The following is a 22,488-nucleotide window of genomic DNA, read 5'->3' as shown; positions in this document are numbered from 1 at the left end:
AATCTTGATTCCAGTTTATCCAACCCAGCATTTTGCATGATGTACTCTGCATGTAAGTTAAATACGCAGAGTGACAGCATACAGCCTTGACAGTACTCCTTTCCCAATTTTGAACCAGTCTGTTTTTCCATGTCTGGTATTGCCATCTCTTTAAGAATTTTCCAGTTTCCCTCTTGCTGGGTTGTAGGCATAACTGAGTGGCTCAAAGGCATGTCCTCAGGAGGGGAGGCCCAAAGAGATGTCTATGCCCTGCACCCCACAGGGATCTTGGCCCCTCTTGAACTGTAGGAACTGCATGGCAGGTCACACTAGCACTCGGGCAAGTAACATGACCATCCTGCTCTAGTCTGTCCCAGGAAAGGTCCAGATGGGTACCAGTGTCTGCCCGCCTCCCCCAGTTCCCTGTGGGTCAAATGAGATTCTACCACAGCTCCCACTAGCTACATCACCAAGTACATAATTAAGAAAACACCGACACAGTGATCTTTCCTTCATGACACAAAAGATGAAAAACACACGGGGATTATGTTGCAAAGTCACAACTACTAAACCCAGATTTCTGAGAACCAGAGCACCAGAAGGAAAGGAACAGCTCAACCCAGCAGTCACCTGAAATCAGCCAGAAACACAGGGCACCCCCACCTTGCCCCGCCCCTCACCTGGCAGTACAGGCAATGAACAGGTGGCTGCGTGTGGAGGACCACTGCTCCACATCCTCCCACCCAGGGGGGATGAGGGGGTGAGAAAAAGGGGTTTGGATCTGCGGGAACAGTGTGACAGCCAGCACCCTCCTGCAGAACTCTAACCCACAGGCCAGGTGCCATGTGCACGGCAGGCCTGCCTCATTTCCTCCTCAGATCCCACATCCCTCCCGCCGACCAGATCACACCAGCATTCTGGCTTGGGTGAGGACCCTGAGAATGGGATGAATTAAACAGTTCCAGTTCTACACACATTTCTATTTTATTATGGCAAAGGTGAAAATGCCACCTTCTCCACAACAACAACCAGTAAAATTTATCCCAAAAATAACTCAGTACAAAACAGGTCTGTTTCAGAATTTAAAAAAAAAAAAAAAAAGGGAAAAAGAAACCTTTACATGAATTTTAAATCCTATTTTAAAACATAAAAGAAACAAATCCATCATTGGCCACACAGCCCCAGTCTGTCACCCCCTCCCGCCAGGGAGCACGGACGAGACTTCTGGGTCCTGGTCCATGCACGGATTTGCCGGTCTGTTTAACTGGTGTCCATCTGAAACAGAGGAAGAGAGGTGCTCACTCAAAATGAGGCCCTCCTCCAGTTGGTCTGAGATTGACCCTCACCCAGCCCTCCTCTGTGACTTACTCTTGCATTATAAGCATCCAGCTGGGCATCTAATTCTTCTGCGGAAAGCTGCTGCTTTGAACTCCTGCCGGTGCCTCTGCCTCTGCCCCGGCTGCCTCCACGGGTGCCTCTCCGGGTGCCGCCGCCGCCACCGAAACCTCCTGAACCACGGTTTCTAGTCATCCCACCTCTGTTTACACTAGCAAGAAAAGGAAACTTTGCTCACATGCCTGGGAAGACCAGCAGCGTGAGGAGACACCCCACAGGCCAGCCCTGACTAGAGAGGCCCCGGAACTCACCTCTGTGCAGGTCTCCGCTGCGTGTCAATCTGTGAGGTGACGAGCTGAATGTTCATGGGGCGGCCTGTGGCAGAGAACACAAGAGGGCCAGCTCCTGTTAGAGGACTCTGAAGCCTGCTAGGGGGCAGCACCCTGGCCTCCATGTAAGCACTGGAAAGGGACACTGTGCATCTCGACGCTCCCGACGAGAGGACAGCCTGGAAATGCTGGTGGGAGAACAGCCCCACCAGCGCCTCCTCGCTCCTTCTCATCCAGTGCAGCTGGGTGTCTGCCAGGTGTCCGGGGTGCCCAGAAGCAGAAAGGTACCTTTGTCTTTACGACTACAGCCCCGCACTCAAGAGTTGTACTATGGTGGTTCTGAGAAGGCTTCACAGAAGTGAATCTTCCGCAAGGAGCTGAAGGAGGGGAGGGATGTAGCTTGCTGGATGGGGGTTCACAAGAGGTTGGTCCAGATGTGTGGGGCAGCATGAGAGGTGGCAGTGTGGAAGAGAGACAAAGGGGCGAACGCAAAGTGTCCTCAGGCAGAGGGGACCCTACTCTTGCAGGGATGGGGCCAGCCTCTGGCTCCGCAAACTAGCTACAGCGCTGCAGCCTTTCTGGGTCCAATCCCAAACGCACCATCCAAAGGGACGCCGTTGTACTGTTTCATAGCTTTTAGTGCATCTGCCTTCCGCTCAAAGTGCACGTCAGCTGTTCCTAAACTGCGGCCAGATCGGTCGTAGTGCACAGCCGCCTTCTTCAGAGTTCCAAATTCAGCAAAGAGCTCCTGAGAGTCAGAAAGAGCAGTTGTTAGCAAAGCAATTTTTCTTCTGGTGGCCCAGGGACACTCCCTGGAAGTGTAAACTACTTTGGGGGTATTTCCCTGGGAGGAAGACATACACGTGGTTGGGCAGGGCAGTGGCGGTGGGACCTGGGGTATGGGATGGGACAGGTGGGACAGCAATTTCCCAGAGCAGCTGGGCCCGAGGGCTCCTGCCCACTTGGGAACCTGACATCTGTACCATGATGCAGGTGAAGGATCACAAAGCCCACCAATGAAGGGCAAAGATTAAGTTGCTATCTTCTTCAACAAAGGAATATTTACAACACACCCAAGGACTGTGCCAAGAAGCAGCCAAGGCCAAGATCACAGAGCAAGGGGCTCTATCCACTTGTGGACCAGCTCCAAGGGCCCTCTGAGTGGGAGCCCTGACCCAGCCCCTCCCCCAGGGCAGATTCTGGCTCACCTTTCCCTCTCCTCCTACTCAAGCCTGCCGCAAAGCCTGAAGTCAAGCGCTGCCATGGAAACTGCCCTGACCTCAGGCAGGCTGGGAGTTGGAGAGGGAACCCAGAGTGTGGGGCTACTCCGGCCGCAGGCACACAGCGGGAAGTGGAGTTCACCAAAAGCGGTTTCCAGTGGATGCCAGAAACCACCTTAAAAAAAGTGTTGAGACACTGTGAGTGCTCACTGGCCTTGCTCTGTCCTCCCAAGGCAAAGTAAATGGCTGGGCTCTGGGAAATTGAACCCAGGAAGGCCCAGTACCCTGCCCAGCCATCTCCTGGACTGACCCCCAAGATGTCATTACTTAACCATTTTAGGCAGCAAGTTTAAAGGCCTTTGGGGTTCAACCAAAAAAAGAAAAGGAAAGGAAAAAAAGAAAAAGGGGAGGAAAGAAAGAGAGGAAAAAAAAACAGGCTTCAACCAAAGATGTTTGAGAATCATGCCACTAACAAAACCCAGGGGGTGAGGATAAGTGAGAAGACAGGGGATGAAATTCCAAGTAAGACATAGGGCTTAAGGCAAATGGAGCCAGAGTGACGCTGGCACCATCCTGCTTCTGTGCTATATGAGGTCTACAAAGGAAGTGCTTTCTCCTCCCAACAAACCATTAAAACAAGCAAAAAGTAAAGAAAGCAAGTAGCCTAGCTCTTCCAGGAACAGAAACGGAGCATTCAACCAAGCTTCTGTCAGAAGAGCTTGGGCAAAGTACCTTCATCTACAGAACATGTCTTAGCAAGGAAGAACAGCAGCGCCTCAGACTAAGCTGGGGCCTGTCTTCCAGCACAAACTGACACACTGGTCAGGCTTTCAACTCTAGCTCGACCTCTGCTCTGCATTCCTGGAGCCCCTCACAGGGGACAGTGGCTGGCCCTTGGGTGCCTGGGAAAGCTTGTCGTCCCAAGGTATGTGGGGGGGATTCAGGGCCAAGTCCTAAACACCACAACCAATTCAGTGCGGAGTGACCCGCCCACCAAGAAACTCCAGTCCCTTACCTGAATATCAGCGTCGGACACTCCAAAATCCAGATTTGACACCAGCAGTTTCCCACCGGTCTCCACGCCGGCACCACCCCCAAAACCGCTATCGAAAAGGTCATGCTGCCATTTGTCAGGAAGTTGTTTCGGCTGAGGGAAAAGAAAACACAAGAACAGAAAAAGATCTGTGAGTCTCACTCCAGGGCTCGCCCTCGCCCCCACGGCCACAGCAAGACCCTCCCCCCATCACGGCGGGGAGGCAGGCGCTGAGAGAGACCCGCAGCCCCCGCTTCTCGCCCGCGTCAGGCCGTACCCTGCAGCCAAGGCCACACGTCCCGCAACTTCTCGATTCCCTCCAACCAACTTCCCGCCACCGGGGCGGCCGCGCCAACGGCCCCTCAGCCCCCAGCGCCGTGAGGCCGGGCGCCCTGTTAAGACAAAGGCCGCCAGGGTCTCCGCCTTGGGGCCCGGCAGGCGTGCGACCTTCCCGCCCGCCGAGCCGGCCGGCGCCCGCGCCCCCCGGCCCCGTCGGTCGGCCGGCCAACCGGCCGGTCGCCCATGCGCCGCCCTGCCGGTTCGCTCCCTCGCCGCGGCCCGCCACCCGGTCTCCACACTCACCCTGCTGTAGGGCGCCGGCCGGTTCCTGCCGCCGCCGCCCGCCGCGCCGCGGGCGATAGCCGGCCGATTCCGAATGGGTCCGCCACCTCGGTTCACTCGCGCGGCGGCCTGGGCCCCGCCGCCGCGGCCACCCTGGGAGCCGGCTCGGCCGCGGCCCCTGCCCCCGCCGCGGCCGCCTCGCTGGCTCCGGTTCAGCTTAATGATGTCGTCCAGAGACATATCCATTTTGTCGGCCATGGCGGGCGCGGAATCGGCCTCGGCTCGAGCCCGCGCGTCAGCACGTCGGCGCGTCACTTCCAGCGCCGCTCGGGGGTTTTCCGGTGCCGCGTCCTCAGAGCGACCGCGGATTGGCTGCTGGCCTTCGGCGTCTCAGGGGGCGAGGCCGCGCGTGCGCGCTGAACCAAGGAGCTCGGCGGGCGCCTCTGAGAAGTGCCGAGCCGCTGCCACAGGCGTTTATATACCTTCCCGCGCGGGGCCGGCGCTGCCAACTGAAGGCGGGTGGGGCCGCGCGCAGTTAGATCGGCGGGGGCGCGGCAGTTGGGGGCGTGGCCGAGCTTGGCGCCCCTCCCTTGCCCCTCCCCCACCGCACCAGGAACCCGCACCCTAGTTCCGCGGCCCGAGTGAGTGCGGCCCGCGCCGGGGTTGTTTCCGGGGTGACCTCGTAGGCAGCGGGCTTGGGTCTCCATCTCTCAGCCCCGTCAGTCATGTCCCTTTCGGAAGTAGCGCACGGCGCGTTTCTGCGGTTGTTAAAGAAAGCTGACGACCCCTTCTGCGGATGCCGGGGCAGAAGTGCGGTGTTGGCGAAGGACCACCACCGGTCCTCCCGGTCTTCCCGAGGACCCGGCCCCCGCCCCAGCCCTCTTGCAGACAGCTCTTATTGCCCTTCGGCGGCCACTGTTGCCTGCGCTAGACCCTTGGGGCGACACCCCTTCTTTGGTTTCCAGGTGCCGTAGCTCTGCAGACTCAGCACAGCCCGGTGGTCTCTTCCCTCCCCGCAGGCTCCTCGCGCCATGAAGGTGAAGATCAAATGCTGGAACGGCGTGGCCACTTGGCTCTGGGTAGCCAACGACGAGAACTGCGGCATCTGCCGGATGGCCTTCAATGGCTGCTGCCCGGACTGTGAGTGCCCCCTGCCCGCTGTCTCTCCTCTGGCCTTGGCGTGTCACCAGAAGTACTTGCACAGCGTTCCTGGGGTTTGGTTTCCTCTTCCCAAGAAAAGTTGATAGAGAAAAGCCAGGCTGTTCGGGCCCATATTTGTACAAAGATCCTGTCAAAAGTTTTGTAAGGAAAAGAGCACAGTTTCCTATCCTGATGAAAGTCACTATGAGACACGTGGAACACAAAGATGTGTTAAGACATTTTATTTGAAAAATTCAAGTCAACAAAAAAATGTAATGTTACAAGGTTTCCCCCTCAATCCAGCACATAAACGATGAATAACACGTTTTCATATTTGGTTGTTTTTGCCCAGCTGTTTTAAAGTAAATGCTAAATGTCTCCTGCCTTGTCAGGCCGGTTCTTTACCACTGAGCCACCAGGGAAGCCATAGTAAATGCTAAATGTGATGCCCCACTTCAGTGCTGACTTTTACCCAGCACTGTTGTCACCTCAGACAACATATTTACTTACCGTTGCCCCTCATCCCTAGTCCTTGTTCAGATATCTTTAGTTGTCCTCAAATGTCTTTTTATTGTTGGGTGGTGTGAGCCAAGACCCAAAGTGTGATCACTTTTTCCCTTCACTACTTAATCTAGAATAGTTTTGCTTCAACTTCTCTATCGCCTTTGAGACATCTAATTATTTGTTTTTATTTTTATTTATTTATTTTTGGCTGCATAGGGATCTTCATTGCATTGGGCAGGCTTCTCTCTAGTTGTGTTCCATGGGTTCAGTTGTCTTGTATCATGTGGGATCTTAGTTCCTAGACCAGGGATCAAACCCATATCCCCTGCACTGGAAGGCAGATTCTTAACCACTGGACCACCAGGGAATTCCCTGTAGACATCTGATTCTTTCAGAACGTGTTGTCTTGCAGAGTGCCTGACCTCAGGTTTTATCAGATTTCATCTTTGCGGTGTCTGGCATTGTTCCTTTGTCTCCAGTGTGTTCTGTGAAGTGAAAGTATTTGGGTCAAAAGGAGATTTTTGCACCAGTGAATGTAGTTTTTAGTCAGACCCAAGTGAACCAGAAGCAGCAGGAAGGGTCTAAGACTTTGCCTAGGGAACGAAGGTGTTCCCAAGAGAAAGGTGAGACTTGGGGACCACTGAGAAGTCAATGACCGGGCCTGTGCTCTGGGGCCATGAACATCAGAAAAGTACTAGACCTTTGCTTCTTACAGTGAAATTCAAATAATTGAATTTTAGTGCAAATATCATTTTATCCTAGTCTTAAATCTTTACATCTGATGAGAGGAAATCTCATCACCTATGGGCTAATCCATCCTGATTTAATCAGGCTGGGATATAATCTTAGGAAATCAGTGATTGGTTCTACTTGATGAGGTTTTATGTAACAGGGAGAGAGAATAGAACACAAGGTCTGGCTTGGTTTAATCCGTTCAAAACCACCGTTTTTTTGGAGGGGGGAGGGTTCAGTTGGGTCTTGTTACTACATGCAGGCTTTTTCTAGTTGAGGGAGCACTACTCTAGTTGCAGTGGCTTCTCTTCTTGCAGAGCACAGGCTCTAGGCACACAGGCTTCAGCAGTTGCATTGCTTGGGTTTAGTTGCTCTGCAGCATGTGGAATCTTCCAGGCCCAGGGATTGAACCCATGTCCCCTGCATTGGCAGGTGGATTCCTATCCACTGTACCACCAGGGAAATCCTAAAACCACCCTTTCTCAAAGGTACAACACAGGTTATGGGTAGGTACTTGCAACTTTCTCAGCAGCAGATGTGGCTTCTGAAAAGAAAAGTTCTAGGGTAGCATTTATGTGGTCATGCCCTTGACTCAGTGTGGGTGAGTGAGCCTGTGTGTCAAAGATGGCACTAGGGGTTGCATGCAGCCTGTGGAACCCAGTGTGTGGGGCTGGCTGAGGTGTGCTGACTGCTGGGAAGAGGGGGGTCTAGAGGCTGCACTTTGGATTTGCTGGTTGTGAGCCAGCTGTAATGATCAAAGCGTTTGGTCAGCCCAGGGTGCCTTCTCTACAGATCAAGTGATGCTGGATTTCTCTGCTGAGATGGAATTCCTACGAAGAATCCAGAGTGACTCAGACTGTGATAAACCCGCTGCTTGTCTCAGGGCTTTGTGAGTGAAAGTCTTATGGAGAGGATCCCACCGACACTTAGCATGAGTCACTGTCAGCATGGAAGGTGGTGTCAGATTCCCCAGGAATGGACACAATGGCCAGGGTACTCCTGCCAGTAGGCTAGCTGGGCCCTGTGTATCCTCTTGCATCCTCTATTTGTTAGGTCTCTAATGTGTTAGGGGTGATTCCAAGCATAGTTCTGCTGAGGTTGGAAAGACCCTGGGTGGGGGTGAGGTGGGGGTGGGAACCAACAGAAATCAGGTGTCACACCCCGTGGGCTCCTGGCACAGGGCCGTCCATCTTGCCCTCCCACCCCAGCCTGGGAAGCAAAGTGAGCTAGATAGTTTTGTATTTGCCAAGTAAATTGTTTTTTGGTTGTTTTGTCATAAAAGATTCAGAAAAGGAGTGATGTTTTGTTTTAGAGAGGATTACTTTTAAAAGATTGAGGGTTTGTGGGCGGGGGGGTGGGGTGGGAGGATCCATGTATATGTATAGCTGCGTCCCTTCACTGTTCACCTGAAATTATCACAATGTTGTTAATTGGCTACATCCCAATGCAAAATAAAAAGTTAAAAAAAAGATTGAGAAACACTGCCCCAAACAAGAGAGAAAGAAGATAACAGTGCCCATCTGTCTGACTCCATAGGGTGAATGTACCACTGTGGGGCAAGGGCTGCTCCCAAACTGGGAAGGAGGTGCAGGTTTTCAGCAGCCATTGAAGGATATTTAAGACCTGGCACCCACACCAGCCTCCTGGTCAGCGTGCTCCCTTCAGGCACTGGCAGCTGCCCTCGTGAGTCATGTGGCTCCAGCCTCCTGTCTGTCGGTGAGATGTCGGTGGGGTGATGGAGACTGCGGAGCACTGTGAGGTTTGGACAAGCGCTCAGATCAGGTTTTCAGCTCCTTGTGCAGCGCAGAGCAGGTGCTCCATTAGGTCTTGCGAGCAGTGTCATGTGGCTTAGCCGTGGTGTTACCTCTTTAAGTCAACTGTCCCTGTGTCTGGTGTCAAGAGAGACGACCAGGACCACAGGTGACCAGGCCAGCACTTAGGAACTACTTCATGGGCAAGATGTCTCCTGTTCACCCCAGCTTATCTGGCTGGTGCACTGTGTGCCCTAGTGACTTCTGGATTTGGCTCATGCTTGATAGGCATGAAGGGCCCCCATGGCAATGGTTTGGGGGAATGGCTCCCCGAGAGAGGGTGGAGGCAGCAAGCTGCAGCTCCCCTCTGCTCATGGGGACCTACCTGCTTGTGGCTGGGGGAGGACATTGTGCTCTGCCGGCACCAGCTGTGTGATAGGGTTTTCTAGATCCTTAAAAATCAGAGGCTTGTTTTTCTTGATGCTAGGCCCTCTTCACAGCAGTAGCATTTGCAGGTGTGTGGGCTGGAGGGCCAGCACCAGGTCCTTTGGACCTTGGAGGTAGGATAGAAATGGGAAGGAAATAGGAGGGAGTGCCACGTCACTCCCAGCTGCCAACAGGCTGGGCCATAAGCACCTGAGTCCCCGACCTGCTCCCTGGCACTGAATAGGGTCCCTGCTGCCTGGAGATGGCGACATCTAGTTTCTAAGGCCCCAGCTCACCTCACCTTGATCAAGAGGAATGGTTTGCCGCTCAGAGGCAGGTCACCTGTGCAGGCGCCTTGACACAGTGATGTAACCTTTTTGGCATCACGGGTGCCAAATGGCAGAGCTGCAGTGTGTCTGCAGATGGGCCCAGGCCCTGGGAGGCCAGTGGGTGGGGGTTCGGCCCCGGCCAGAGCTCTTCCTGCTGCTGAGCTCCCGGAGAGCTGCTCCCGCATGGAGGTGGAAGCAGCCCGGGTGGTCTTTGCAGAGGTTCATGTAGAGGCGGCTGCTCGGCCGAATCCGTGGTTTCTTGCCGGATTCCTGTCCTCTCTGAGCCCTGAGGCCACGCTGGGCACGCTTTCCCCATGGACTTGTTCTGTGCTCTGGGTGACTCACAGGCCCTCTCGTCCCTCCCGCAGGCAAGGTGCCGGGTGACGACTGCCCGCTGGTGTGGGGCCAGTGCTCACACTGCTTCCACATGCACTGCATCCTCAAGTGGCTGAACGCGCAGCAGGTGCAGCAGCACTGCCCCATGTGCCGCCAGGAGTGGAAGTTCAAGGAGTGAGGCCGTCCGCGCTGCCCAGTGCCCCTGCCCTGTGCCCCTGCCCTCACCCTGAGATGGCCTCGCCCCCACAGTGGCTCTGGGTGGCTGTCTCCTCCACGGAGACAGTCTCCTCTGGGCTCTGACAGGGTTGAAATGAGGACTGGAGCTGCGTTTGTTTTCTCCCATCACAAGGGTGACACTTTTATCCAATAAATAAAGCTCATTAAACCACCTAAGCCTGGCCGGAGGCTCCAGTGGCTTGTTTTCTTGGTGCTGAGGCAGCCTCGGTGTGCGCCAGTATGAAAACTCATGAATAAACATCCCAATGCAATGCCGAGAGGCCCTGAGTCACACCCCTGGAGAAGGAACCGGGGATCAGCCGGAGGAGCCAGGGTGGGAAGAGTGGGCTCTGGCTGGTAGAGCCTGGTGGGGTAGAGAGGCCGGGGGCCTGCTCTTCAGGCTGGTGGCTGGGACCCTGGCTGGACACAGCTGGCAGGCACTGCCATGCTTCCTTCCTCTGGAAGGCTGTCCCTGAGTAGGTGCTGGCTGTGCTAAGAGGGCTTTGCCAAGGCGGCTGTGATCCGTGGTCTCAGTCCCTTTCTCCCAGCTCCTTGTCAGGGCCAATGTCCTCGACATCAGGATGTGTGTCCGCAGGTGTCTGAGGGTCTCCCCATCTAGGGAAGGACAGCCCTTGGGACATCCTTTGGGCACCTCTGTTCCACCTCAGCTCCCGTTGGCTGGTGGCCTGGTGTGGGGCGGGGGCAAGGAACCAGCCCTAGGGTTTTGAGCAGCTTCTGGATGGCAGCCGCTGTAAGCTGCATGTCTTGTGAGCATGGGCTCCTTCCAGTCTATTCTCGATGACCTCCCCCCACCTGGGGTCACTGCCCCGTGTCCCTGTAATGCCTTCTGCCCAGTGGGTAGCTGGTTTCTGAGCAGCAGTCCCCAGGGGAGAAGGTGGGGCGGTACATGGGCTGGATCATTGTGCCCAGAGGGAAGGAACCCTCATAGAACCTGGAGGTCATGTGCTCCTTGCCCAGAAACCCAGCTGCCAGGGCCCTTGTACTGGTCTGTCCTGGGAAGGCACGTGGCCAGGGTGTTTGGAAAGTGTGAGCAGGAGGAGGGGCAGCTGAGTAAGCCTTATGTCACCTGCTGTGTGCCCTCCGTCTTGGGCCCTTGGACTCAGCCTCCTGTGTGCTCCCATTTAGCTCTTGGGCTCTAGGCAGTAACTCTGAATTCTAAGTGCCTATCTACAGCGTGTCTGGATCCATGGTCACTGAGTTCACAGACCAGTAGGAAGACCAGCCCTCACTGGGAAGTGGGCTGTGGCGGCTGCAGAGGATCCCACAGAGTGGCCTGGCCTCCGTCTGGCCTGTCCCTGCTCACCTCCCCTCCCTGGAGTTCTGCCTTCCCTGGGGAATTCTCCCCGTGACAGGAAGTACCCACATGCCTAGGGTGCCAGACCATGAGCCAAGCCTCCAGGCTTTTAGCCCTGGCACACCGGGACAGGTGCCCTCACCCCAGGGGTCTCAAGCTTGCCACAGGCCAGACAGTCCTCCAGGCAGACCACTCCCACTTCGCTGCCAGGTGGGCTCCTCTCCATTCTTTACTGGGTTCCAGCCTGGTCCTCCCAGGGCCTGCGTGGTCCCTTCAAGTGGGACACAGAGCTACCTGCCAGGCCCAGCACACACCGAGATCCCAGCCACTGGCTCCCTCGCAGGAAGCTCAAGGGCTCTGCCAGGTCCTCTCAGGGCCCATAATCATCTCATCTCTTCCTCTGCCACAGTGGCACAGGGCCACAGCACCCACCTCTGCACAGACTCTCCTCTGGCCTCCCCTCCTCGTCTGTCCTGGGAGCCATCCTGCCTGTCCTGCCAGCTCTATTTGAGGACCAGGTCAGTGGTATAAAACTCTAATAGGTGTGAAACCCACCTCTGCCCTCCCCACCCCGGGCCCTCTTAGATTTCAGTGCCTCCTCCAGAAGCCTGGCCCTCTGGTCAGCTCCCTTTAGGGTGGGAACTGCTCCTTGTCCCCGGGGTAAGGGAGACAACTGCTCCTTGTCTCCCGGGTACAGGGTACAGTCCCCGGGGCATGACTCGGGGCTGGGACGCCGTCGGATTCGTTGAGGGCTCTGCAGCACCGCCGCCCCTCCTCCCACTGAATCGGGACTAAGGTCTGTGGGAGGGGCCTGGGGGCTGCCTCCCAGCAAGAGTTGAGTGGGCCAGAAACGGGGAGGTGGGCGGCGGTGGGGAGGAAGGAGGTGTCGCATCCCCCCTAAGCCCTGGACCATCTTTCTCCAGCGTGCCCCTGTGCCCAAGAGGCTCTGAACCCCGAGCGGGCTTCTTCCTCCAGGATGCGGAGGCCCGTGCCACCGGCGCCCGCCCTCGCGCCCCGCCCCGCCCCGCCGCGCCCCGCCCCCGCCGCGATATAAGGCGCGGGTGCTGCTGTTCCGCGCCCCGCCGCCCGCTGCCACCGAGTACCCATGGCCGGGCCCGCGATGCTGGAGGCTGCCGCTCTGGCGCTCTGCTTACTGCTGGCGTCCCCCGGCCTCGCGTGGTACAAGCCGACGGCGGGGCCGGGGTACTACTCCGTGGGCCGCGCCGCAGGGCTGCTGTCCGGCTTCCACAGGTCACCGTACGCACGGCGCTCCGAGTCCCGCGGGGGCACGCGATCCCTGGGAGGGGCCGGCACCTTCCGGGAGATGCGCCCCAACCTGCGGAGTCTCGTGAGTAATGGGCGCTGTTGGGTGCGGAGCGCTGGAGGGTGCAGGCGCCCCCTTATTTTTCCATCCCATCTCGCCCCTAGGCCGTGTGCGTCGAGGAGGTCACCCCCAACTTGCAGAGCTGCGAGCCGCTCCCCGACGGCCGCGCCACTTTCCAGTGCAAGGCCGATGTCTTCCTGTCGCTCAGTGCCTCGGACTGTCGCAGCAAGTGAGCCCCGACCCCGGCACCTGGACCCAGCCTAAATGCCCAGGGCACCCGCGGGCCCGCCCCCCGTCCTGGCGCTAGATGGCACCCAGCACCGCCTATCCATCCCCATAGTAAATGGCTTAATGAATAAATGACTGGCAGCCTCTGGAAGGTGGGCACAGCGGGTGGAGTGGGCGTCTCCAGAATCTCCACACCTGTACTCTGCTCACCTAGGTGTGCAGACAGCAGCCAGGTCACCAGGTTTCACGGAGACACCTGTACAGGAGTTCCTAAGAACCACTGCTGGTAAAATGCTGCTGGGAACTTTCTGTGGGCCTCGGGCCATATCAAACCCAGACATCTTCTGGAGCCCTGCATCTGGCTCTGCAAGGCTCCACTCCATACCCCGCCCCCTCCCTGCTTTTGTTCAGGCAGCTCCTGGATCCTCCTAGGAAGTGCTGCCTGTGTCCCCTACTAGCCATCAAGTCTATCATGCCAGCTCAAAAGTCCTACCCTGTAATAAGCCTCCCCTAAACACCCCACACCAGGACACCCTCCTGTCTCAAATGCTACATTTCTTGAGGCCTCCCTTACTAGAGGGGCAGCTCTTGGAGTGACTCCTTTCTTGGAGCACCCCCAAAACACCTCAGAGTATACGGCATGGGACAATACTTGTGCCAAATGAATGAATGAATAGGCTGGGCCCAGCAAGAGGGGGAAGGCAGCTAGATGTGGGGCTCCGGGGCTGGGAGGGGCTGCAGCAGGGGGATGACAGAGCTGGGAGCTGGGCACAGCCCCAGCTGAGTCCTGAGTCAGGCAGCTGGCTCCTCCCAGGCCTGGGAGCTCTTTGTTCATCCCAACCTAGACCCACAGGAAAGCGGTATCCCCAAAGCCATGGGTGCTACCATACCTGGAGAAGGGAGGGGCTATGCAGGACCATGGCTCCTGAATACAACTGCCTTGTGCCAGCCCAGCACCCCTGCCCCACTCAGGCTAATTCCCTAATTCACTTGTTGGAATCTCAGTAGGTTGATTTACAGCCTGGCCCCCAATGAGGCTGACCTGAGTCCCTTAGCCTGAGCTCTGGCCCCAGAGATCTGGAGCTTGTCTCAATGACGTTCCCCACCCCATGGAATGCCTTGCTACCAGCTGGGCCTCAGGGGACCCAAGGGAGCTGGACCCACCAGCTAGCCCTTTGCTGAGGCTATAGGTGGGACCCACAGTCCTGTTGTATCTGGGTGGACAAGTCTCCGGAGGCACCCACCTCCTGGACACCCAGGCTCCAAGTCTCCTCCAGCCACGGTCCAGCTGGGGGGGGGCTTCCCAGTCCTCACCTTGGGGTGCCACCCAGCAGGGGGTTCTGAGCAGGTCTAGGGCTGACTCTGGTCTCAAAAGGAATCCACTGGCTGCTCCTCTATCCCCCGCCCCCCGCCCCCACCCAATCAACCTACAGGAACTGGCTGATCCCTGCCTCCGGGGGATTGGAGTGAGAAGGTCTAATACCACTGGGTTCCTGAAGTTGGGGCAAGGGTGTGGGGAGAGCCCTGTGCCTCTCACAGCTTAGTGTGCTGCCCCCACTGGGAAAGGGAGGAAAGGAAGTGGGGCAGGGGCTGCCCTGAGAGGCTATGTGCACTGACAGTCCCCCCAGCCCCCTCACTGCTGCTGCCCGCACAGGTTCTAGACTGGACCTTAAGAACCGACAGAAAGGATAGGCCCACCTTCCAGAAGGAGTGAACGCTGGTCTAGGACTCCCATGGAGCCAAGCCACAGGGTGCTCTGGCCCCATCTGGCCCAGCAGCTGCAGGGCAGAGGCCATTCTGGAGAGAACTGGAAGAGGACTGAAAGAACATCCCAGTCCTCACTCTTGAACACCACAGAGCCATAAACCATAGCCACTGTCCCCCTCCTCCCCTAAAAAGAGGTGACTAGGGTCAGCACCCTGCAGCCACTACACTGCTCCAAGTGGGCCCTGACTTGGGTGCAGGAGACCCCGAGATTCTGTGGACCTGGCCAGGGAGCAGCCCCCAATTCCTTCTTGGATCAGGGAGCTGTGGGGACTGCAGGGTGTCAGACTCTCATTTTCCTCACCACAGACCCGGGGGCCAAAGACACTCTGTTGGCCCTCGCCTCTCCCTCTTTTGTTTCCGGCCACTGTGGGAAGCGGCAGGGGAGCCTGGATCTAGGGAGTTCCTTGCTGCGGCCATCTGCCTCCTTGTCAGGTGGCGGGGAGCAGGGCCAAGGTTTTCTGGTCCTGCCCTGCGAGACAGAGAGCCTGATGCAGAGCCCCTCCCAGCAGGTTTATTTGGTTGCACACCACCCAGTCAGGTACAAAACCAAGAAAAGTCTCTGGGGAGGCTGGTTCAGGAAACTGGGTGCAGCGTCTGGGCACCAGGCCCCGGGGCAGAGGCCGCCCATGTGGGAGGTGGCCTGGTCTGCACCCGGAGGAGGAAAGGGGGTAGCCCCCTGGGTCACTGCTCCCTGAAGCCTGTTTGAACTGAGGCAAGGCAGGTGGGAAGGCCGACTCGAGCTGGGCGGTGGAAGGCGTATAGGAGCTTCCCGGGGGCAGATGGTGAGCAGCAGCAGGGCTGGGAGGATGGAAGCTGGGCCTTCCATGGCACGCAGGGTGGCACCCCTCTGGTCGAAGGTGCCCCCTGCCCATCCTGCCGGCTGGGCTGCTCCACTGTGCTGGATGCCCTCTCTGCAACTCGGCAGGAAGGGCAGAATGGCCTACTGCAAGACAGGTACCTTGCGAGCAGGGTGACAGGCTGTGTCCTCCACACCAGCCCCTCCGCGGCTGGGTGGTTGGAGAAGAGGGCACCGCAGCTTTGTTAAAAGCTGAGCCAAGCTCTCAAGGCAGGGTTGGGAGAGGGCCAGCCCCTTTGAGGGCCCCTGGCGTCCTCCCACCTGTCGTCAGAAGTCACAGTCGCTCTCCCTTTCGGGCTGCACTTCCTGCCGCCTCATGGCCTCCTGAAAGGCCAGCTCCTTGGCTTCCTTCTTCTGGTTCCGGGCCTCATACTCCAGCCTGGGGGCCAGATAGGGTGAGGTGTGCACCCAGAGCCAGGGCCTCAGTACCACCCTATGCCCCCAGCACCCCAGCCAGGACTCACCTGTTCTTGATAATGCGCTGGACGATGAGGTCTGTGGTGAGGTCGTTCCCACTGTCAACCTGGCAGAAAATGCCCCTCCTTTTGGGCTCCTACAGGCCAGAGAGAGGGGAAGGAGGTGGGAGCTCCTCCCGGACCTTGTGGAGCCTGCACTGCTGCCCTGGCTCCGACTTCCCCCACCCCCGCCACGGTGGGCGTGGTCACTCGCACTCAGCTCCTGCCTCCTCAAACTGTGAGGCCACCAACAAGGCAGCTGTCACCGTGCCCATTTCCCAGACAACCATGGTGAGGCACAGGGGCATCAGGTGGCTGGGAAGCACCAGACAGTGGCCACCTCATGTCCACTGAGGGCCCGGTAGGACCCACCTCGTATGGGTCAGAACCATCCTTGTCCGGCACGATCTCCGTCTTCCCGTGACACACCAGGTCCACCTGGGGAGGAGGTAGGGGTCAGGGAGCCCTCCCAGCATCACCCTACATGGTCCCGTTCCCCGAGTGCCCTCTCCAGGGAGGCCGGCAGGGCTCAGAGCACTGGCCTGGCCCCACTCGGCCTAGATCCTCCCTGCCCACCAGGAGCCCCACCCTCACCTTGAAGTGGTCCAGGAGCTCTGCTGTGACCGAGTACGGGGCCCCAATCACCACTTCAGACACGTACTGGGTGGACAGGAAGCACAGCTGGTTAACTAGGACTTGCCAGGCAGCAGGATAGCAGCTGAGAGGGAGCATGGTGGAGCCCCAGATTCACACCCCTAGGAGGGTTCCGGAGGGTGGGGGGTGGGGTGATGGGGAGGAGCAGCTCCAGCCTGGGAAGGACAGGCTGCTGGTCTGCCCACCGGCACTCACCCGGCAGGCCAGCACACTCAGGGTCCGCTCATGGAGGTTCATGATGGGGTAGTTCTTCCCCTTGTAGTGGTTGACCTCCTAGAGCCAGAGCAAGGTTGAGTCAGCTGGCAACCTCGTTGCTGGTGTGTGTTTGTGTGTGTGAGGCTGTGCTCCCTCCCAACAATCCCTCGGGGACATCTGCCGGTATGGAGGCCATGATGGGAGGCCCGCCCTGGGTTTCTCCCTGGGCAGAGGCCCAAGCTTGCCACCTCTTCCTCACTTGTGCCCAACCCCATCCCTAGGAGCCCTTCCAGAGTCCCCACACTATCAGATGCCCCGGGGTGAGACCTGGTCAAAATGCAAGCCAGCGATGACGTAGGGCCTCTCCGCCAGGCCATATACCTTCTCCAGAAAATCCACATGCCCAATGTCTGCGCCCAGGTTAAGGAGCAAGGAATCAATACAGAGCAGCCGTCCACAGGAGCAGGGACTCAGTGAGGTCCCCTCCCACCCGCCTGCTCACGCCTCTCCCTGCTAACGGCTGTGTCCCTGCAGCCCACCGCAGTTCAGGGTCCTCGAGAGTCAGGGAGGCCCCTTGAGGCCCTGGGGTGCACTGGGGAGGATGTGGAGGGGCAGATAGAAGGCCTGGGGCAGGGACAAACCCCACCCAATCCCAGAGGATACGGAACAGGTCAAAGGCACCAGCCACGTAGATGACCGTCTCCCCAGGCTGGGGCTCCTTCCCTGAAGCAAACTGGATGATCTTCTGGGATGTCTGAAGAAACTGAGACACCCCTGTCCAGGGGTTCCGTCCCCCAGGGCACTGCAAGCCGAAAACAGCCTGGTCAGTGATGGAGGCCTTGCAGGCGCGTTCTTTGCCTGTGACCACCCCTGGGCCTGCCCACACCCGCCTGTCTGTCTGTTCTGGGAGGCATAGGTGTAGGGTGGAGGGAGCAGGTATGGGGGCAACAGGCCAGGACTCCGAACCCCTAGCCGCTGCCGGCCACTCGCTTGATTGCTCTGCTGTTGCTCCCAGGCAGGCATTTCAGGCAGGGATGCTGAGGGCCGGCTGGCACTGCCTGGTCCACACCGAGACCCGCGTGGGCGGGGCGCCTGTGGGTGGCAGGACTGGGGTCCTGCCCGGCGGCCACAGCAGGCACTGCCGCCGATAGCACCTTGGCTCGGCAACTGGCCCGCCAGGAAGAGGCCAGTGGACACAGCCCTCGTGGGGACCTGGCACCCTGAGGCCACCGTCTGGTCACCTGGGAGGAGCCTTCTGAGCAAAGTGTATCCCCGGCGGGTATCGGGTGAGGGGGCTATAGAAGGAGAGAGGACCAGGCCGCCTGGTTAGAGAACCCTCATTCACGTGGTGGCCCCTGGGACCGGCCAGCCAGCAAGATTGGCGGTCAGTACCCAGAAAGCAGGAAGCAGGGTAGACAGCGAGACCCCCTTTCCCCAGGGGTTGCCTGGGGGTCAGGCAGCGGCCCAGACAGTACAGGCGACACTTACCTTGCCAAAGCTGTCTGCATACTCCCGGTACTCGGAGGACATCTCCTGCACAGAAGGGTACGGGGGTGAGGGGCCTGGCCCTCCAGACGCAGCCAACCCCAGGACCCCAAAGCTTGCTGTTCCAGTGCCCTCTGAGGGGCAAGGGTAGGGTAGGCGATCCCTCCCTCCCAGTCCCACACTCACCTGGCTGCTGTGATGGGCCTTGGTCACCAGCAGCATGCGGCCAACGAGGTCTGTGGTGGACACCCCCTGGGTGCGCTTGCATTCTCTGGGGACAGAGGTGGGGTTGGAGCTCTCATCCGGCGACACACGTACAAGGCTGCCTCCTAAGGGCACCTAAGCTGCCCCACCCAAGGGTAAGGGCAACTCTGCTTGTGGCTGAATCTACCATGGTCCAGTCCCTGGCGGCGTTGCTGTGCACAAACCATGCACTTCTTCGCTATTCTTGGCTAGGACAGAAAACCAAGACCCAGGGGGTGGAGGGACCACGGTCATTTTATCAACCAAAGGACGTGACTGGACAGGAGAATAGGATTATCAAGCCTCAAGTTCACAGACCATCCAAGGGGGTGGCTCTGATCCTGTCCAGTCTGCTGACGCCCAGGTCCTGCCTCACCACACACACTGCCAAGGGAATCCCCAGCGTTACTGCCCAATTCGAAAAGCTGGCCAGGTGGCCTTTTCAAGAGTTACTCAGATAAAAGCCAGCTCCCCGTCGAACCCCAGGTCTCTACTACTCTGCAGCCACCTGGGGCCAGTGGCTCCCGTACTGGGTGACCCAGGTGCATGGCGCCCCCAGCCATCGCACCACACCAGCACAAGTCACAGGAAGCACAGGCTGTGGCCCGGACACTGCCCTCATGAGCAGAAGGCACTCAAGGGGCCTCAGGAAACTCACTCCTCTTTATAAAGGTGGGTCAACCAGCAGCTAGAGCTTACCTGTACCTTCCGGCCTGCTTCACTTCCTCATAGGTGTCCCGGCCGTCTACAGTCAGTGTGATGTCATCTAAGGGGTGACGTGAACAGGAGAACACGGCATTTAACCCAAAGCCACGAAGACCTCCAGGCCCATACCTTCACTCCAGGCCTGCCCCGGTGTGCGTACACTCCTTTCTGGGGAAGGACCCAGAGCTTCCTCAGACCCTCAAAGGGCTCCATGCTCCCCCAAGTGTGAGGAGGCCAGCACCTCCGGACACCCCTCTGATGGTCAGGTCCCGAGCTGCCCAAGTCCCCAGCCCCTGGGAGTAAGTCCCACCCACTCACTGCCATGGACGCAGAAGTCACAGTTGTACTTGTCCAGAGTCTCCAGAGTGGTGACGTAGGGGGCTGCCGGCACCACCTCGTCCACCCACTTGATGGCCTGCACCATCTTGTACCTCTCCTCCTGAGTGAACACCGGGGGCCCCTTGTGCTTGGCGATCTCCTCTAGGGAGAGAGAGGAGAGCAAAGGACAAGGTGGGTGACTCCTGGAGGACTGGCCACAGGCTTGCCGGCCCCTCCTCAGAAGTCCCCTCCCAGCACTGAGCAGAGTCTGCAGCCACACAAGGGCTTATGGAGGGAGGCTGTCTCTGACCGGGTCCTCAGCCCATGAAGTACCAAGTAGCCCTGCTGTCCTCTGTGAGCTGGTACAGGCGCTAGGGATGTTCCTGCTGGGAACCGCACGCCACCCCCCACCTCAGTGGACTAGAGTTCCAGGTGCAGTCTGGGTTCCCTTTGATAGCTGGGTACTCTACTCAAAGGCCTTGGGACCCAGAAAGTGGGGTAGGAGGTGGGTGGCATACCCAGATGGATCCACTGGACACCCCCTACACCCAAGCTCATGACAGGATACAAGACAGGAAAGCTATAGGAGGCCCGGCCTGGGCTGGGGTTAGGGTGAGCTTGCAGAGCTGTGCTAATGGGGAGGATGGCCTAGGCCTGGCCCTACCCTCCAGGGGACCTGTGGAGTCTGTCACAGGCACGGAGTTGGGGGGCGGGTGGTGGGCACAGCAGCCCGGCTTACCATCAGTGTGCACACCCACGATGAGGTGGTCACCCATGGCCCGGGCCTGGCGCAGCTGGTTGGAGTGGCCATAATGTACCATATCGTAGCTGTGGAGAGCACGGGGCTGTCATCCCCGTGTTGGGGGTACAGCCTTGTTCCTCTGAGTGTCATCAGGAAGCCCGCCAAGAAGCCACCATCGGAACTGCCCCCAGGGTCCCGGTTGGGCTTTCAGAGAGAGGGGTAGTCAGTTTTCCTTATCACCAGTCCCTGGGCCCAGGGTCAGACTGAGCCAAGCATGACTGTGCCCAGGGACAGGTCTGGGGACCCTGAGGGCTGGTGAGGACACAAAACAGTCCCTGCTCCCCACACCTCGAACAGCGCTCTGCCCTTAGCTCCCATGGGCAGTCCCTTTAAGGTGCAGTATAAACTGGTGATAATTCAAAGGTACATTGGACTCTGTACTACCCTGAGACAGCCACGCAGTCCCTGGAGCCAACACACAAAGAAGTCTAACCAATGACCAAGGGCGACTGCTGGCTTTAGAAGTCCTGCCTGCTCCTCATGGCCTCTGGAAACTCTCTGAGGCTTTGCTCCCTGGAACCAACTCTGACTTCCAATCAGTGAAACTGACCTTCCCGTGAAGAGGCGGGAATAGACTAATGAGACGAGAAGAAAACCACCCCCCTGTCACCTGGGGTTCTAAAGCTTTCATCCTCAAATTCAGGTCTGGTTAAGAGAGAACTCTTAGCTGAAGGCCACACATGGCATCACAGCACCACTCGAGTTGTCATGTGTGTGGGGAGACCCCCACCTCTCTGTGGGCTCAGGGGTGGACCCTCACGCTTGCTCGGCTTCCTCCCAGCCTTGTACTGCCTTCTGAGTAGGTGGAGCTGTCCCTGCTTCTCCAGGTGGCCAAGGCCACCGGGTGGACAGAACCATTCTACTCAACACCACCTGCTACCACCACAGGCCCCAGCAGACGAGCCTGTGGGGCACAGTACTCTGGTCCTGGGCTAAGGGAAGAAGGGAGTCTAAATTCAGGAGTCTGGCTGGCCCTTGTGCCCACCAGACAGGCTGGGCAGGAGGGGTGCATAGCACAGAATCCAGGGTGGTCCTGGGTCCAGGCCGTACCCCAGTCACTGTGGCCTGCTGGGGGTGGGGCCAGGCCTGGCCAGGGCCAAGGTCAGAGTCCACAGACACGAAGCCACATCCCCTCCCCAAGGTGACTCAGGTGCAGGCACATAAGTATGGCAGCCCCGCATGCTGGCTGCTGAAGCCCTGGGCTGGCTTTCTTTCTTTTTGTTTTTTTGCTGGGGGGGGTGGGGGGTGGGGCTTGCTTTCTCTGCTTTCATCAAATAAAGGTCTGAGGAAGTAGTCAAGGTGGCAAGTTACCACTAGACGTTCACTTTCCTCTTATCCCCCAGCAGCCTCAAACCTATCTTAACACCACCAATCCAATTGTCTGGCTTGCCAAAAAGAGAGAACAGTTGGGCAGTGTAACTCTCCTCAGATGGATCCGGGAGCCTGAGGGCTTCACTAGGGTCTTACACGGATTGGCCAATGCCTGCACTGACACTTGTCCAGACACCCAAGAGAATCTTCCAGGTTTTGTCCTGGGCAAGCTGAGGACTGGACAGGGAGAACTCTGGGAAGACATTTTGGGTGTACGGCTCCCTCGGAGGAAGAGTTCCTACGGCACTGAAATGATTAAAGTCACCAAGGTTAGACCCGCAACTCTAGCCATTATTGTGCTCAAATCAGGCAGGTGGGACCGCCTGGCTGGGTGTCCGGCTTAAAGGCAAACGTGGGCAAAGGAGCACCCAAGAAAGGTGCTCATGTAGGGATCCGCAGAAAGCCTCCAGCGACCCTCAGCCGCGCTGCCCGTGGCACCTCGGGTCCAGGGTTTCTTCCGCAGCCTGTGACTCCTTTTGCCCGCCGCCCCGAGCTCGCCGGCCGCCCGATTCCGGCGAAAGCGGCCACAGCGGTCACCACTGCCGCGGCCGCACCCCCGCCCCCGCCCCGCGTCCCCCGCCGCGCTCACCAGCCGTCGCACCACACCCGCACAGCGCGCCTGGCCCTCGGGCCCAGCCGCTTGGCGCCGCCCGCCTCCCCGTGCCCGTTCCGGATCATGGCCCGGTGGCGGCAGCGAGACACTGCCCCGCCGGCGCCGGACTCCGAGCCGCCGCAGCCCGCGCACGCACGCGCCGTCACGCGGGTCTCACCCGCTCCATGCGGCCAATGGCGAACGTCGCCCCGCCCCCCCGCGGAGCCCCTCCCTCTCACCACACACGCAGCCAATGGCGAACCTCGCTCAAGCCGGATTCCGCCCCT

The 22,488-nt window shown here is 58.4% G+C and overlaps 4 protein-coding genes across 7 annotated transcripts; 2 read left to right on the top strand and 2 right to left on the bottom strand.

Annotated features, from left to right (window-relative positions):
- Positions 1-947: 947 nt before the first annotated feature.
- On the bottom strand, positions 948-4,715 carry ALYREF (Aly/REF export factor). Its single transcript, XM_043905189.1, has 6 exons — positions 4,479-4,715; positions 3,879-4,010; positions 2,244-2,391; positions 1,626-1,689; positions 1,348-1,525; positions 948-1,254 (listed from the first exon to the last, which is right to left on the bottom strand). Exons 1-6 carry the CDS (start codon positions 4,713-4,715, stop codon positions 1,240-1,242), a joined length of 774 nt encoding a protein of 257 aa, XP_043761124.1. The 3' UTR covers positions 948-1,239.
- A 236-nt stretch (positions 4,716-4,951) lies between these two features.
- On the top strand, positions 4,952-10,068 carry ANAPC11 (anaphase promoting complex subunit 11). 2 transcript variants are annotated; one of them, XM_043905191.1, is made up of 3 exons: positions 4,952-5,098; positions 5,477-5,597; positions 9,708-10,068. In XM_043905191.1, exons 2-3 carry the CDS (start codon positions 5,489-5,491, stop codon positions 9,851-9,853), a joined length of 255 nt encoding a protein of 84 aa, XP_043761126.1. In that variant the 5' UTR covers positions 4,952-5,098; positions 5,477-5,488; the 3' UTR covers positions 9,854-10,068. The 2 variants fall into 2 exon arrangements, with proteins under 2 accessions (XP_043761126.1, XP_043761127.1); XM_043905192.1 differs by having other exon boundaries at positions 4,958-5,098; positions 5,423-5,597.
- A 2,176-nt stretch (positions 10,069-12,244) lies between these two features.
- NPB (neuropeptide B) lies at positions 12,245-12,890 on the top strand. The gene is made up of 2 exons (XM_043905190.1): positions 12,245-12,554; positions 12,635-12,890. The coding sequence occupies exons 1-2, from the start codon at positions 12,312-12,314 to the stop codon at positions 12,761-12,763; spliced, it is 372 nt and encodes a 123-aa protein (XP_043761125.1). The 5' UTR covers positions 12,245-12,311; the 3' UTR covers positions 12,764-12,890.
- Positions 12,891-15,022: 2,132 nt separating this feature from the next.
- PCYT2 (phosphate cytidylyltransferase 2, ethanolamine) lies at positions 15,023-22,372 on the bottom strand. Of its 3 annotated transcripts, none has more exons than XM_043905187.1 (14): positions 22,199-22,372; positions 20,176-20,264; positions 19,437-19,598; positions 19,119-19,179; positions 18,357-18,441; positions 18,174-18,218; positions 17,927-17,980; positions 17,349-17,487; positions 17,013-17,095; positions 16,686-16,763; positions 16,431-16,496; positions 16,209-16,274; positions 15,846-15,934; positions 15,023-15,760 (listed from the first exon to the last, which is right to left on the bottom strand). In XM_043905187.1, the coding sequence occupies exons 1-14, from the start codon at positions 22,285-22,287 to the stop codon at positions 15,649-15,651; spliced, it is 1,218 nt and encodes a 405-aa protein (XP_043761122.1). In that variant the 5' UTR covers positions 22,288-22,372; the 3' UTR covers positions 15,023-15,648. The 3 variants fall into 3 exon arrangements, with proteins under 3 accessions (XP_043761122.1, XP_043761121.1, XP_043761123.1); XM_043905186.1 differs by having other exon boundaries at positions 19,113-19,179; positions 22,199-22,371; XM_043905188.1 differs by lacking the exon at positions 17,927-17,980 and having other exon boundaries at positions 19,113-19,179; positions 22,199-22,371.
- Positions 22,373-22,488: the final 116 nt, after the last annotated feature.

This window comes from Cervus elaphus, chromosome 5 (genome assembly GCF_910594005.1).
Source record: "Cervus elaphus chromosome 5, mCerEla1.1, whole genome shotgun sequence".
Classification (NCBI taxonomy): domain Eukaryota; kingdom Metazoa; phylum Chordata; class Mammalia; order Artiodactyla; family Cervidae; genus Cervus; species Cervus elaphus.
The sequence above is the reverse complement of the archived record's forward strand: the minus strand, read 5'-3'. Positions and strand labels throughout refer to the sequence as shown.

Excerpts from the sequence above, each read along its gene's own strand:
- ANAPC11 (XM_043905191.1), top strand. The coding sequence starts at position 5,489 with ATGAAGGTGAAGATCAAATGCTGGAACGGCGTGGCCACTTGGCTCTGG. Across the intron at positions 5,598-9,707 it reads CAATGGCTGCTGCCCGGACT|GCAAGGTGCCGGGTGACGAC; the intron begins GTGAGTGCCCCC and ends TCCCTCCCGCAG.
- ALYREF (XM_043905189.1), bottom strand. The coding sequence starts at position 4,715 with ATGGCCGACAAAATGGATATGTCTCTGGACGACATCATTAAGCTGAAC. Across the intron at positions 1,690-2,243 it reads CAACGGCGTCCCTTTGGATG|GCCGCCCCATGAACATTCAG; the intron begins GTGCGTTTGGGA and ends TCTCTGCCACAG. Across the intron at positions 1,526-1,625 it reads CAGCGGAGACCTGCACAGAG|TGTAAACAGAGGTGGGATGA; the intron begins GTGAGTTCCGGG and ends TTTTCTTGCTAG.
- PCYT2 (XM_043905186.1), bottom strand. The coding sequence starts at position 22,287 with ATGATCCGGAACGGGCACGGGGAGGCGGGCGGCGCCAAGCGGCTGGGC. Across the intron at positions 19,599-20,175 it reads CGTGGGTGTGCACACTGATG|AGGAGATCGCCAAGCACAAG; the intron begins GTAAGCCGGGCT and ends CTCTCTCCCTAG. Across the intron at positions 15,935-16,208 it reads ATGGTTCTGACCCATACGAG|GAGCCCAAAAGGAGGGGCAT; the intron begins GTGGGTCCTACC and ends TCTGGCCTGTAG.
- NPB (XM_043905190.1), top strand. The coding sequence starts at position 12,312 with ATGGCCGGGCCCGCGATGCTGGAGGCTGCCGCTCTGGCGCTCTGCTTA. Across the intron at positions 12,555-12,634 it reads GCCCCAACCTGCGGAGTCTC|GCCGTGTGCGTCGAGGAGGT; the intron begins GTGAGTAATGGG and ends TCTCGCCCCTAG.